The 15,524-nt window shown below is 46.5% G+C and overlaps 1 protein-coding gene and 1 non-coding gene across 5 annotated transcripts in view; both read left to right on the forward strand.

Annotated features, from left to right (window-relative positions):
* ERBB4 (erb-b2 receptor tyrosine kinase 4) overlaps window positions 1–15,524 on the forward strand; it is a 918,733-nt gene that overhangs the window by 578,384 nt on the left and 324,825 nt on the right. For all 4 annotated transcript variants that reach the window (XM_077319331.1, XM_077319333.1, XM_077319330.1 and 1 more), the window contains exon 5: window positions 14,268–14,333. In XM_077319331.1, coding sequence (XP_077175446.1) covers window positions 14,268–14,333 — 66 coding nt within the window. The remainder of the gene's footprint in view (window positions 1–14,267; window positions 14,334–15,524) is intronic.
* Window positions 14,580–14,687, forward strand: LOC143831031 (U6 spliceosomal RNA). Its single transcript, XR_013228672.1, has one exon. It is a non-coding gene; the product is annotated as a U6 spliceosomal RNA (small nuclear RNA).

Raw genomic sequence — 15,524 nt, forward strand, 5'->3', positions numbered from 1 at the left:
TTTCAGGCTGCGGGTTGGCCATAGCTGAATTGCCAAAAATCAGTTGGTTATTGGTTGCAGAGAACAAAAGTGGTGGGATCTGGCCTAAATTTTCCACAAAGCTGTAAGGTGGTAGGAAGACAATCTTTGCCCTGGCAAAATAGTGTCATGACAAGTCTACTTACTGTCAGTTCAGTGTTGTCATTGATAAATATGGAGTTTAACATACTTATTTTCTTTCTTAACTTCTAGTATCTGCAGGTGTTTTCAGGGATGTGTTTTTTAGACATGGGATTATATTTAGGGTTTTTTCCTCAATTTTATTGTCTAAAAAGATGTATGTCTAAGTACAGAAAGAAAGAAAGAAAGAAAGAAAGAAAGAAAGAAAGAAAGAAAGAAAGAAAGAAAGAAAGAAAGAAAGAAAGAAAGAAAGAAAGAAAGAATTGGAGGTGCTGACTTGTGCCAACTCAGTGCCGCTGATCTGCTTTCCTAACTCCCCACTGGGTCCCCTCCCTGTGCTGTTGGTATCAGGCCTGTCCTTTGTGGACCTCGTCAGGGATTGCCTGTAATATAAGGATTCTCTTGCAGCATTTCTCAATCCCTTAAGCCTGTTATCATCTGTTCTGCCATGCCAGTGGGCCTCCCAGTTCATATTTTTCATGCAAACCCATCTTCCATTGTTCGTAAGTGGTCTGTTGTCCTTTGCAGCAGTTTAACATTGTTTGTTTTAAATCTCTGATTTCTTTTCAGCAGCATCTCAGCTCTCAATGCGTATTTCTTCCTGTTTGTTTTCTTAACACAGACATATTTCCCTTGTTGGGCTCTCTTTCATCTCTGTGTGTGTGAACTGCTGTCTCTGTGTCATCCTCAGTCTGGAAAGGGAGATTAGTAGATAAATAGTCTGAGCTGACTGCTACATTCACTTCCATTTTGATTTGGTACTTTGGGGAGATGAGCCTTCTTCTGAATTGTTTCTATCTGTGTCATCAGTTTTGGATTTTCTGATTTTTGTTGGCCTTGTACATTGAAGGTTTTATTGGGATGGGATATTTGGTTAATACAGTAGAGGTTGTCCAGTCATAGAAGCATGATCACAAGCACAGTAAATAAATCTGGAACTGCTCCAGTGGAGTGGTATTATAATTGATTAAGGGGTAAGTGGGCAGAGAGTGGGTGGGGCCAGTCCAGGTGAGGGGCCAATCGGAAGGCGTGAAGTGCCTTCCGATTGGCCCCTAACCCGGACAGACAGGAGCTCCAGCCAGGAACTCCAACCAGTCCCAACACCATGCCTCTTTTGTTAGAATTGAAAATGAATTGAAAATTCATTAGAATTGAAAATGAAAGCCAATAAGAAAGGCCTGCTAGCCTGAAGCAGAAAAGAACTGGGGAATTTGGTGATGCCCACTAAAGGAAGCAGGAAGGGGAAATAATTAGTATCTGCCTCCCTAAAGCAAGGGGTGGAAATCACTCAAAGATGTTTTCTGCCTCTGGGGGAAAACATTCAAGGTCTCGGTACTTAGCTAGAGAGCCAATGTGGTGTCATGATTAAGACTGGCAGCCTCTAGTCTGGAGAACTGGGTTCAGTTCCCCACTCCTCCTCCATATGCAGCCAGCTAGGTGACCTTGGGCCATTCACAGTTCTTTCAGAGCTCTCAGCTCCACCTGCCTTACAGGGTGTCTGTTGTGGGGAGAGGAAGGGAAAAGTTTGGTAAGCCATTTTGATACTCCTTTGGGTAATGAAAAGTGGAGTATAAAAAGCAGCTCACATGGAAGCAAAGTGCGCAAATAAATAAATATTCCTGACAAAGATTTAGGTTGAAATCAGCCTTGTCCGGAAGTTGATTGACCTTTTTCTCTTTATTTTTGGAAATTTTCCTGCTTAAGAGCTTTCTTAGTCAATGCGACTGTACCTATTTGAACATTAGGAGCTTTATTTTTGCCCTCCATTCATGCTTTAGGAGGATTTTTCCCATGTGTGAAGTGCTGACGTTTGGGAAATTAAAAAAAAAACAATATTGTACTAAATAGAACTAACATTAAAATCTATTTTTATGTAGTGCCTCAAATGGTTTTTTGTATTATTTCCCACCTGGAGGCTGGCAACCGTAGCTAGGGAGATCAGGTGAGAAAAAGATATTCCAAGCCATAATCATAAACACCCTCTCTCAAGGCATTTCTGTGCCGAATGCCGAGGCTCCTTTGGGCAAGAGAGAAAATAACCATCAGTTTTTCTCCACTGGACTTCCAAAGGCCAATTCCCTGAAACTCACAAAAGCTACCTGGGTATACCCTGGCCTTTTTCTAGTGATGCTAGTTCCTGGGTGTACCCTGGGCATCCTCTGGAATTATAACTCCTCTCCAGACTAAAGAGATCAAATCCCCTGGAGAAAATGGCTGCTCTGGAGGGTGGACTCCACAGCATTATCTTCCACCAAAGTCTCTCCCCGTCATGACGGGCTGCCCTACCTCAGGGGTAGTCAACCTGTGGTCCTCCCGATGTTCATGGACTACAATTCCCATGAGCCCCTGCCAGCGTTGAAAATGTGGATTTCTACTGAAGTGTCTATTATAGAAAAGAACTATGTTATAAATTGTTATGCCCTCATGTATTCTGAATTCATTAAAAACCTTTCTGTGCCACCTGCTGGCTGAATAGGTAAAGGTAAAGGTATCCCCTGTGCAAGCACCGAGTCATGTCTGACCCTTGGGGTGACGCCCTCTAGCGTTTTCATGGCAGACTCAATACGGGGTGGTTTGCCAGTGCCTTCCCCAGTCATGACCGTTTACCCCCCAGCAAGCTGGGTACTCATTTTACCGACCTCGGAAGGATGGAAGGCTGAGTCAACCTTGAGCCGGCTGCTGGGATTGAACTCCCAGCCTTATGGGCAAAGCTTTCAGACGGCTGCCTTACCACTCTGCGCCACAAGAGGCTCTTGCTGGCTGAATAGGGTCCTCTAGACCTGGGGCAGTCAACCTGTGGTCCTCCAGATGTTCATGGACTAAAATTCCCATGAGCCCCTGCCAGCAAAAATCCATGAACATCTGGAGGACCACCGGTTGACTACCCCTGCCCTACCTGTACCCTGCCTGAGAAAATGGCTGGTTGGTGGGGGGACTCCACAGCATTATCCTCCACCAAAGTCCCTCCCCGCCATTACCGGTTGCCCTACATATGCCGTGGGTCCAATCAGCTGTAGGTGGGTGGGTGGGTGGGTGGGGTGTGTGCACAGGTCTGCTTTGCCTCAGTGGGGGCCAAGGGGGGGTCCAGCAATGGAATGCAGGAGGTGGAAGAGGTTGTGAGCGTATTAACTGCTAGCTATAACATTATTTCGCTGTCTCTAGCCTGTGGCCTTGGGTTCCAAGGGAGCTCTTCATTCTTAAGTCTGTACTGAGATATAATATTTCGCCTTTTGTGCATTCCTTTGATGTTATCAGGGTGTGCCTGAATGCTTGGGAACAGTCAGACAGCTGGGAGTAGGGCTCGATGTGAATCTTAGAGGGAAGCTTGACCTGGTCTGGAGGTTCTGTCAAAGACCTGAAGCAAGCCTGTCATCAATTCCAAAACCAATCAATAAAGATATCTTTGCTGCTACAAGAGTTGGATTATTGTGGGATTTGGCAGGAACCTCCCACCCGCCCCAAATCCTGCCAACTCCTGGTTCCACCCCCAAAACCTCCAGGGATTTCCCAACCTGGAGCTGGCAATCTTACATTTTGAATTAATGCCTGGGCTATTTTCCAGGAGAAGAAGCTGTCTGTGTCCATGAAAATGCAAATCAAGGCCTTGCCAATGTATTCTGATTTCCCATTTATGTAAAAATCTGTTTATTAAAGAGGAAACTCTGGTGTCCATTCACCACTGGGATATTTCCCTATCAGAAGGAACATTTTTGTTCTGCAAGTTTAACCTGTATATCTATTCTGTTTCAAGCAAAGAGGGGAAAACCCCTGAGAAATGTAAGTCTTTCTACTAGGTAATTAACTTTCCAATCAATAGACGAGATCTAAAGATTAACACGGGGCTGGTAGAAAATGTAAAATGATTTTTGCTTAACAAAAGAATGTGGGTGAATAAGCGCATGACAAAAGGCCTTGTCAGACAAGGGCACAGGAGGCATTACAGGCTGATAACGGCAGAACAATTCATCCCCAACAATAGCATCTTTAATTTCTACTAATGCCATGCTGTGCTGTTTGAATTATATTTTGATTTTGCTATCAAATGTATCATTTTATTCATGCAGATAACTGGAGTCTCTTAAATTTCTAGGGAGGAGGGAGACACAAAACTGGTGTGGGTCTGCTTAAACCAGTGGTCCCCAACCCCCGGTCCGGGGACCAGGACCGGTTCGTGGATCAGTCGGTACAGGGCCGCAGCTCCTCTTTGTCCTCCTCCCTGGCTGCTGCCTTGGGGGCTGCCCTGCCACTCTGCTGCCGGCTCACCTTTGGAGCTCTCCAGCGCCCACCATGGCTGGGGCTCCCCCTTGGTGTGGCACTGCGCAGCTGCTGATAGCAGCGCCCTCCAGCGGGCGGCGGGAAGACGGGGGCACCATCGGGAAAGCAAGCGGAGCAGGGGCTCAGCCCCCCCCCCAGGCCTCAGTAAAATTGTCAAGCGTTGACCGGTCCCCAGTGATAAAAATGTTGGGGACCACTGGAGTAATGTATATATCATTTTTTTGTAATGTTTCATAATATGTGGGCAGAATTTGCTTTCAAAATGGAATTAATAAAAAAGGGGTCTTGGACAATCTGCCTGATCATGGAGTTTGGAAAGCGAAACAAGTAGTCAAGTTAAATCAGAGAGGTTCCCTACACTTCCTAGCATAGAATGTCTAATGTCCCCAACCCGCGGTATCGGTCCGTGAATCAGTTGGTACCAAGCCATGGCTCCTCCTCATCCTCCTCCCCAGCTGCTGCCTCGGGGGCTGCCCTGCCACTCTGTCGATGGCTTACCTTTGGTGCTCTCCAGTGGCCGCCATGGCAGCGCCCTCCCAGTGGGTGGCGGGAAGTCAGGGGCACCGGTGGGAAAGCAAGCGGAGCAGGGTCTCAGGCGGCAGCAGCAATGTCCCTCGGCAAAAGACTAACCCCCTCCCCCCCGGGCCTCAGTAAAATTGTCAAGTGTTGACCGGTCCCCGGTGATAAAAAGGTTGGGGACCACTAGCTTAAACAGATTTTTTTTCTTAAAAAAAAAGTTTTGAGGGAAGCACTAGTAGTGTCTTAATGTAGACACACGCAGGCATATTCTTCATGGGCGGAAAAGGCCAAGAGAGCAGTCATATGGAAGCAGGGCAGATCCTTGCTTCCACATGACATTACTGCCAGGCTGCCGCCCTCCAGGGCCTGCTTTGGTGGGTAGACGGAGGCCCTCACCTGGCCTCACTTTCCAGTCTCTGGGAATTTCCCAGCACAAAGTTGGCAACTGTAACTCTCTTTCTGGGAACAGGATAGCCAGCTCAAGCTTGGGAAATTCCCAGAAATTTAGGGGCAATGACTGGAACGGTGGAGTTTGGGGATGGGAGGGAGATTATCAGGTGATGTGATGCCATAGAGCAGAGGTTCCTTCCTAGTATGGCATCCACTAGTACTTCCTCTGGTGCCTGCCAACCTTTTCAGAAAGCAGGTGGAGCCATTGTATGGTACAGGTGCTTATTGGCTGCCTTTGTTCAAATGAAAGGGTTGTTATTGGCTGCCCATATTCCAATGAAAGAGGTTTCTGTGGCTACCATATTAGCCACACCCCTTTAAAGGACCAGCAGAGTCCTGGTTGGCATCTGGGCTTTCGTTAGCCCATGTGTGCTTCTATTCTCCCTTCCGGCTTGACCAGCTGTTGCCGTGAGCCTCTTTTGCAAAGCAGAGGGAACTTTGTTCTAGAGTCCAGGGAGCTCGGCTGTCCCATGAGAGTAGACAAGTGTTTAGTAGCAGAGGTCCAGCCCCTTCTTCTCTAGACTACTTCACCTCTCAGTGGCTGGATGGTGCTTTGAACTGACCTTAGGGATGCCAGACCCCTGCTGGGGCTGGAGGAACCCTGCTTTGCTGTTCTGTTGTTCTTCGCTTCATAGGAACAAATCTTTCTCCAAGCCCCACTAGAAGAAACTAGATTTCAACAACCACATCTGTTTCCATTATATACCAAATGGCTCTATATAGAAGTCATGCCAATTCACAGTAGAGGGGATGGGAACCCAACACAGGCAAGGCACTTCACTGTCTGGCTTGAGGCACTACTGTTCTGTCACCCCATAGCAACCGCAAATAGCTCCCAGATGTTTGGGATGAGGCTGAAAGGTCTAGGCAGTGCAGGTTACAAATGGAGCTTCTGGTTCAACCATGTTGTGCATATCACAAACAAATGATCAGTTTAAACGGCGGGCAGCGTCTAGAATGGAAGTAGGATGAACATTATGAGATAAAACCCTCAACCCTAAGGGGAAAAGAAGGGAATCCTTCTGGGAGATTGTCAAATGGCACTTGAGGAAGATATCTACATGTAAATCAAAGCTTGAGTCCAATGGTACCAACAAAGTCATAGAACCATAGAATCATAGATTTGGAAGGGCAGGATCATCTAGTCCAACCCCATGCACAATGCAGGAACTCACAACTACCTGCCCATCTACAGTGACCCCAGTTTCATGCCCAAGTGATCCCTCCACCAAAAATCTCCAGAATCCAGCCTGGCCAGGGGGAAGTTCAGCTACCATCCCACAGTGGTGATCAGCAATTCCCTGGGTATGCAAGGAAGGGCCACAACAGACAAACACTGGCACATCCCTTCCTGCCCACCCACTCACAATCTGCCTAAGTTCATAAAACCAGCTAGTTTGTCATATGCCTCTGCTTAAACTCCCAAAGGAGGAGTACTCACCACCTCCCAAGAAAGCCTATTCCACTGAGGAATCGCTCTGTCAGGAAGTTCTTCCAGATGTTTAGCCAAAAATTCTTTGGCACTAATTTCATCTTGTTGGTTCTGGTCTGCCCTTCTGGGTCAACAGAAAACAACTCTGCTCCGTCTTCTATATGGCAGCCCCTCAAGTATTTGAAGACAGTTATCATATCACCTCTTTAGTCATCTTCTCTCCAGGTTAAACAGACCAAGGCTCCCTCAACCTTTCCTCATATGATTTGGTCTCCAAACCCCTGACCATCTTTGTAGCCCTCCTCTGGACAGTTTGTCTACATTTTTCTTCAGTGCCCAAAATTGGACACAGAACTCCAACTGAGGAGTAAAGTGGTAACATTTATACTTCTTTTAATACAGCACAAAATCCCCTTTGCCTGCTGACTCATGTTCAGTGTCTGGTCTACTATGACCCCCAGATCCTTTTCAGATATACTACTCACCCATCCTATAGTGATGCATTTGATTTTCCCTACCTAAATGCAGAACTTTAAATGTTTAAATTTGTTTTATTCATTTTAGCTAGATCTAAAGTTACACCTTTTTTCTGCTGCATCAGACTAACGCAACTGTCCACCTGGATCTATCTGTTTGCAGAGACCCAGCGTGGTGTAGTGGTTAAGAGCAGTGGCTTCTAATCTGGCAAGCCGGGTTTGATTCCCCGCTCCCCCACATGCAGCCTGCTGGGTGACCTTGGGTTCGCCACAGCCCTGATTGTGCTGTTTTGACCGAGCAGTGATATCAGAGCTCTCTCAGTCCCACCTACCTCACAGGGTATCTGTTGTGGGGAGAGGAAAGGGAATGGGATTGTAAGCTGCTTTAAGATCCCTTTGGGCAGGGGTAATCAAACTGTGGCCCTCCAGATGTCCATGGACTACAATTCCCATAAGCCCCTGCCAGCATTTGCTGGCAGGGGCTCATGGGAATTGTAGTCCATGGACATCTGGAGGGCCACAGTTTGACTACCCCTGCCTTTGGGCTTTGAAATCAGGGTATAAAAACTAACTTCTTCAAGATCAGAGATCTTTCTCCGTACCACAACTATCACCCCATCCTATATACTGAAAAACTGGGCAAGGGAAACCCTTCCAAAAGGAAATTGCATTGACAGTTCTTACCCACCTCACATATGCCGCTGATGGCCTGGTTCCAGCTAATTGTGATGAGTCAACATTTGACTGCCCTAAGAACAGATGTGCTGACTTGCTTGCTTTGAGCATTTTTTCTCTGTCAGACATATTCCAGTTCAACATGAAGCCAAACAGGCATTGACTTTCGTCTCAGGAAGACCTTGAAGAAGTCTGTGCAGGAACCATAGGGGAAAGGGTTTCTTAGGGGCTTGTGCAAGAATAATGAAGGTGTTTTCACAGGATTGTGGTGTTAAAGGAACTGGAGGTGGTCAAATCCACCATCCTTTAGTATCACAGTCAGACTGGAGTCATGCAAGCTTGTGCAGGAAACCACATCTGGAATGTGTCTTCACCGGCCTGGATCCCTGGGGACTGTTCTTTGGACGGGAGATAAAACTTGCCACAGAGCCAGGTTAGGGTTTTTCACTCCACACTGGGAAATTCCTGGAGATTTTGGTGGTGGAGCCTGGGAAGGATGGGCTTTGGGGAAGAAAGGGAACCTGGTTGGGGTACCATGCCACAGCGTTTGCTCCATTGGGGAAAGGCTGTGGTTCAGTAGCAGAGCATCTGCTTGGGATGCAGAAGGTCCTAGGTTCAGTCCTTGGCATCTCCAGCTCAAAGGATGAAGTATGTGACATGAAAGACCTCTGCATGAGACACTGGAGAGCCGCCATCAGTCTGAGAAGACAGTATTGACCCATATGGACCAAGGGTCTGATACAGAGTTGAGACATCTTCCTACATTCAAAAGAAGAACATCAGAAGTGTCCTGGTTGATCAGATCAGTGGTCCATCTAGTCCACCATTCTGTCTCACCATCCTGCTAACCAGTTCCTCTGGAGAGTCAACAACAGGGCAGAGAGGCTAAATCCTTCCTAAGAACACCAGAAGAGTCCTGCTGGGTCTGATCACTGATCCATCTAGTCCAGCATCCCATCTCATACAGAGGTCAACCAGTTCATGTAGGGCCAGCAACAGGATAGAGGGGCCAAGGCCTTCCTAAGAACATCAGAAGAGCCCTGCTGGATCAGACCAGGGGATCATCTAGTCCAGTATCCCATCTCACACATTGGCCAACCAGTTCCTCTGGAGGGCCAACAACAGGGCAGGGAAGTTGAGGTCTTCAGAAGAACCTAAGAAGTGCCCTGCTGGATCAGGACATCAGTTCATCCAGTTTAGCATCCTCTCACACAGTGGCCAACCAGTTCTTTTGGAAGGTGAACAACAGGGCAGAGGGGCAGAGGCCTTCCCCTGCTGTTTCCTTCAGAGCATCAAATACCTGCTCTTGGTGAACTTTTATGACACACTGGCTGTCAACTACTACCAGTACAATTCAAAACAATTGTTTGCTTGCTATCCATCTTTGGGAAGCACACATCCTGGAAGGTGGTGACTATCATAGAATCCAAAGGGAAAGCTGGCCAAGTGTTTCAAAATCTGGTTCCTGTCTCATAGGCCACTCTTCACTTAAGCAGACTTTATGCACAGCTTTCTAGCCATGAACCCGCTGAAACGTGGAATGAAGCCAAGGGTGGCTGTAGTTTGGCCACATCCCAGAATAATATTTGCAGAGGCGTTTCATTAATCTCTCTTCAGAAATGGCTTCTCTCCCTGCAGGGATCTGGAAGGTGAGCAGCTTGCAAGCTTTCTCTCTTCCTCCTCCCTACCCCCTGACTGGCTTAGGACATGGTCCGATTTCTCATCTGCAAAATGTTATCTCCCTCCAGCCTTTGGACGGCCTGCAATTTAAATATTCTCAATCAGTTTTGTTGCCTACACGCAGGAAAGCGTATGAACAGAATACATATCGGGGCAGACTCTGGTCTGGCATCTACTTCTGTCAGATGCTTTATTTTTTAATGAACAAGACAAGGTATGTTTTCTCCCAATTTATTTGATCTCTGACCTTCAAAAGCACCCGCGATAATGTAATTCAGTTGCACCGCCTGCATGTTCTGCACCTCAGTTTTGCCCATATCTCCATGAGAAGCGAAAACAATACTTTCATGTTCCCAACAAGAAGAAAGGCAACTGGCAGGAGTTCCTCTTGCTCAACTGTTAAAGATTCCTATGTAAATGATCACCTGATGCCAGTCACGTAACTGGTAGACATGGGAAAGCAGGTAGACATGGGAAAACTTAAAAAAAATATCTAGCAATGATCTCAAACTCCACACTTCCGAGAGGGGAAGAACTCTGACCATCCTTACTTTAACTGAAAGGATCTTTCACATCAAAGTAAAAATCCACTCACACCATCCAATTTAAATGTGTTTTTCTCCGTGTGTTCACACAGCTTGGCAAACTCGCTCATAGCTTCCCCATGTCGTCCCACACCCCACTCCGAAGAAAACTGGTTTCTCCCACGCTTTGTGGGGGGAACAAAATGCATTTGCAGCAAAGCCTCTGATTTGTAATGTGAACTAAGTATTTTGTATTGATGGTTTCCAGCAAGCCCACCAGCTCACCCAAACCCCAACAAGAAAGGGCCAGTTAGTGTGGGTGTTTGTTTGTTTAAAATTTGCATCTCAATGGCAAAATGTTTCAGCTGGTGGGTGAGGATGCCTGCATGAGAGATGATCCCTCTGCTTTGCATTGCAAGTGGGCACTTCTCTTTCTCTCTTTCTCCCCCAGCTTGAGCTGGGACCATATCCCCCTCTTCAGTATCAAAGCCAATAAAAGTGCAAACAAATTATCTTTGATGCTTCAGCTAGACTATTTCTGCACGGGGAATATGCCCCATTTTACCACTCGTCTGATGGTGGAACAAATTCTGGATTCCACTCGACATTGGCGCCGGGCCGGGGCTATGCCAGGCGTGGCCCGGCACAGGCCCTCCATTGGCAAGGGAACATGGATATATCCACATTCCCTTTTTTGCCCTGGATGGCAACAGGGCCTGTGTCAGAGCAGGCCCATGTGGCAGGGGAAGAGTTGGGCCTTCCTGGCTCAGCTCCTTCCCTGTCCTTGTCTGACTACGGCATCCCGGCAGAGTCGCCTGGGACATTTTTTTTAAATTTAAGAATGTGGTATTGTGTGGGACTGCCATACCACATTCCTAAAAATAAAAACAAATCCAGGCCCATGCTGCCATGCAACACGATGGAACCTTGCTGCCTCAGAGCAAGGGTTCAGATTCAGCAAGGGTTCAGATTCAGCCTCAGATTCAGCTTTCATAGGAAATCTAAAACCCCACATTTTCTGCACAATGGTGTGTATTTTTGCCCAGAACTTATAAACTTTTTCACATTTCCACCACATATGAAAAAAAGAACCTACTTTGTCACCACATTTCCAGCATTTGTTATCTCAGTTTTTAGCAATTTTAGCAATCACTTTTGGTGTCACATACCACTTGTAAAACATTTTATACCAGTTTTCTTTAAGTGTTTGACTATTAGTATACTTAGGGGTTCTAGACCATGTTAGTTACCATTGTTCTATTGTCACATTTGTCTCAATATTTTGCATCCATTTAATCATATATGGCTTAACCCGTTCCATTTCTGTCTCATACCTTAAAAACAGTTTATATATTTGTCCCTGCAAGTAGATTGAATTTCTTTTGAATTAATATCATCCCATTCGTTCTGGTCTGTCCCTCTGGGGCAAGAGAGAACAATTCTGCTCCATCCTCCATATGGCACTCTTTTAAATACTTGCAGATGATTGTGTCTTTTCTTGGGCTCCAAGGGCATACTAAAGATACCGCTGCAAAACGGAGCTCTTCCACCAGGTCTATGGTTGAGGACAGTACGGCCAGGGAGATCTGCATGGCCCCCCTTCCAGGATGAGTGGCGGTTGCGAATGCCATGTGCACCTGAGGGGATCGAGACTAGTGAGGGTTCTGTTTTCTGTCATGTCTTCTTCCTTTTTGGTTTTTGACTGATGCATAGAGTTTTTTATGACTGGGGTTTTAATGGGGTTTTACGGGGGTTTTAAATTCAGACATATGTAACCCGCCACGAGCCCTCTGAGAGTGGCAGGTAATAAATCAAATTATTATTATTAATAATAACAATAATAATAATAATAATAGAAGAAGAAGAAGAAGAAGAAGAAGAAGAAGAAGAAGAAGAAGAAGAAGAAGAAGAAGAAGAAGAAGAAGAAGAAGAAGAAGGTGGGACATGAGGCAGGTTTATAAAAGTATACTTGTCGTAGCCCACAAAGATAATTTTATAAACTTGTCTCAGGTTTTCTAAATCTGCCTTACTTGTCTCTTCTCCAAGCTTAAAAGTCCCAGAATCTTGAGCCTTTTCTTCTGTGGGAAGGGGCTCCGACTGTAACTTCCAATTTCCGCCTGTTTGGGTTAGGTCTGGGCTTTACTGTGGAAGTGTCAGGGTTACAACTCATCAGAGCAGAACCTTAAGTCTGCTCATCGTCCCTCATTCACCTCCAGTTCTAAGCGTGAGGCATTCGCTTTCTGCCTCGTGCTCTGTGAGACTTTTAACAATCATTGCGACCATTATGGGGTAAAGTTTGTGTTCTCAGTGGCAGGTGGAGTCCCTGTTAGTTGGAATTAGCTTGCATTAGAACCTGAGTCGTGGTCCCCGTGAACAGATGCCAGGCGCTGACAGGAGATTATATGCCAACGATGTCAGCCACTGTGTTTCCCGAGGCATAATTGCCTGAAATGAACTATGTTGCACTGAGGAGATGATGCTTTTAATGAGAGAGTTGGCATACACGTCGTAATTACTGTACAACACAATCAATAAATGCTGTCAACACCGTGCCGGCATCAGAAAATGGGGACATTCCACTTGAGAATGCGGTTCCGGTGACTAAACACGTTTACCAACCTGTCTTTGTCTGAGAACTGAGAAAACAAAAAATGAACATTAAGGGTTTTTTAAGTGGACTGATTAACATTCTGTGTACTGGGGAGGGGAACGCTTGATGTGTTTATTTAGCAGCTCATTCGATCCAATATGGCCGCTGTTTCTGTGAAGTCACCCAAGCTGAGCTGAGGGTCAGAATGGGGGGTGTTTCTTGAGTCTACGGCTCCAGAGCTAGTGTTTAGTCTTTGCCGCAGCCACTAGGTTTTCAGCACCCTTTTGGATATTTCAGATTTCAGGTCATTATGTGGTTTTCCCACAGGGATCATGCTGCTTGTGTCAGAGAATGCTGGGAAATGTAGTCCTGGCTCTCCTTTGGCATAGCTGTGCTTTGTGCACCCCACCCTCCCTTTCCTCATTGGGCAACATCAGGGCAACACTAAGGGTCCCCCCCCAAAATCCTTGCCTGTTTTGAAAGGGGATTTCCCCCAGTTTCTTAAACCTCTCAAGTGGGGATGAGAGGGGGAGATCCCCATATCCCAACTAGGGATGGGCAATCCAAGTCTCACGGATAATATCACATCAGTCTTGGCAAGTCTCCTTTGGCTCCCATGTTGTTTCTGGACACAATTCAAGCAAGGGTTTTAATGTTTGAAATGTTTTAGGGATTGGAATGTTATAATGTTGACCGGCTCGCGGACTCCTGAATCGGATGGGAAGGTAGTGTGGACATATTTTAAATATGCCAACAAACAGATCACATCTAGCTTCCACTGTCTTGTAAGAAGTCGTGCTCCACATCCCTTTTGTTGGTGCCGCTTCTCAAGTTCTAAAACTGGGGGAACTGGAAAGGATCTCGAAGAGCAAGGCCTTTGATATTTGTGCAGCTTCTTCAGAAAAAGTCACAAAAACAGGCCATAGGGTTGCCAGTTCCCAAATGCGGCCTGGAGATCTCCCAGCATTGCAACTGATTTTCAGGTGACAGAGATGAGTTCCCTCAAAGAAAATGCCATCTTTGGAGTGTGGATTCTATGGCCTTGCGCCCCACTGAGCTCCACAGCCGCACGGTTTTTGGCTCCCTTTTGGAGATTTTCAGTTTCAGGACATTATATTGCTTTCCCACAGGGATCATGCTGCTTGTGTCAGAGAATGCTGGGAAATGTCGTCTCCTAGAGTGCCTTTTGCTTAGCAGTCCCCTCCCCAAACCCTGCTCTCATTGGGCTGCATGCCCACAATGCCCGTGAATTTCTCAACAGGGAATGGGCAACCCTGGGAGGATGCAAAGCTGTCCTGTGAATTGTCTTGATGACAGACACTTGATGCCAGATGTCTATGGAGCCTAATTTATTTTCGGTCTGTCCATTGCAATAAGATACAAAGTTCATCAAACACTGGTTGTCATTTCCTTTGTGGTGTGGATTCAGAAGGAATCTTAAAGTGGCACGAAGCATTACTGTCCCTTTGTGTCTCCTTTCTCCGAAGGTGGCCGCTGTCACAAATCCTGTGGAAACCGATGTTGGGGCCCTTCTGTGGATGAATGCCAGAGCTGTAAGTATAAAAGATTTTGGAAAGAGGACTATGAACTGTTTCTGTATTAGGGCTGTTTGTGTGTGTGTGTGTGGGGGGGGGGTGACATGAGCCACTCAGCCTGTTATCAGTAGCCCCTTTGAACTTTGCATAGAAAGGATGACTAGAGTCATCTTTGCATTGGTAGTTGCAGAACATCACTGTAGCTTGGTCTTTCCATGCAACAGAACGATGCGGAGGGATGGCCTGTGCCCTTGATTGAAGTGTATGCTCACTTAGGCAGCACATGTACTAAAATTGGACCGATACAGAGAAGATTAGCATGGCCCCTGTGCAAGGATGACACACAAAGGGATCTAAGTGTAGGCAGGGAATGGCATGAATACTGCTCTGTCACGGAACAGGCCCATTGAGCCCCAGGTTTGCAAGTTGTGGTGTGCAAAAAATCCAGACACTTCATTAAAAAATATTAACGTTTATTATAGGAATTTAGAAAAAAGGTCAATTAATACGACACAGAATTCCCCCAAAAGGCAGTACCTGAATCTTATTTGCATCAGGTGGTTCTACCTTAGTCTAGCGATCCCCAACCTGTGGGCAGCGGACCACATGTGGTCCTTCGACTAATTGGCGGTGGACCCCGAAGGACGCCTTCTCCCCCCCCCCCCCGGCCCTTTACTTCATCCCCCCCAGCCCTTTACAACACACTTCATTGTAGTGGCATGTCTGTATCTTATTTTGAAGGGATGTTTAAACATCACCATAGCGATCAGAGAGCGTTAGGGCAGTGGTTGAGAGTAGAGGAGTAAACTACCCTCCCCACCGGGCCTCAGTAAAAGGCATTGAGTGGTCCCCGGTGAGTGGTCCCCGGCATTGAGTGACCCCCGGTGATAAAAAGGTTGGGGACCACTGCCTTAGTCCACTGAAAACTGAGGGATGAGCAAGCTCCAATTCAAAAAGTCTCTCTGTGCGGCTATAGAAGTTTGTCAGTTTGGGGCCACTGAAATCCAAACTGACTTCTGATTCACAATGCCTAGGCCCAAATTGTCACTTTTTGGCAGAATGTGGTCCAATTCGATGCAAGACCACAAGGGGACAAGGCCACAGGGCCCTCACCTCACTAACCAAAACTGAAAACGAAGAGTTGTACACCAAGTTCTTCTCTATCATATCAAAGGCGTTTAATATGGAAGCATGTCAGCAAGGCCAGCT

The sequence above is a fragment of the Paroedura picta genome, chromosome 2 (assembly GCF_049243985.1).
Source record: "Paroedura picta isolate Pp20150507F chromosome 2, Ppicta_v3.0, whole genome shotgun sequence".
In the NCBI taxonomy this organism is placed as follows: Eukaryota; Metazoa; Chordata; class Lepidosauria; order Squamata; family Gekkonidae; genus Paroedura; species Paroedura picta.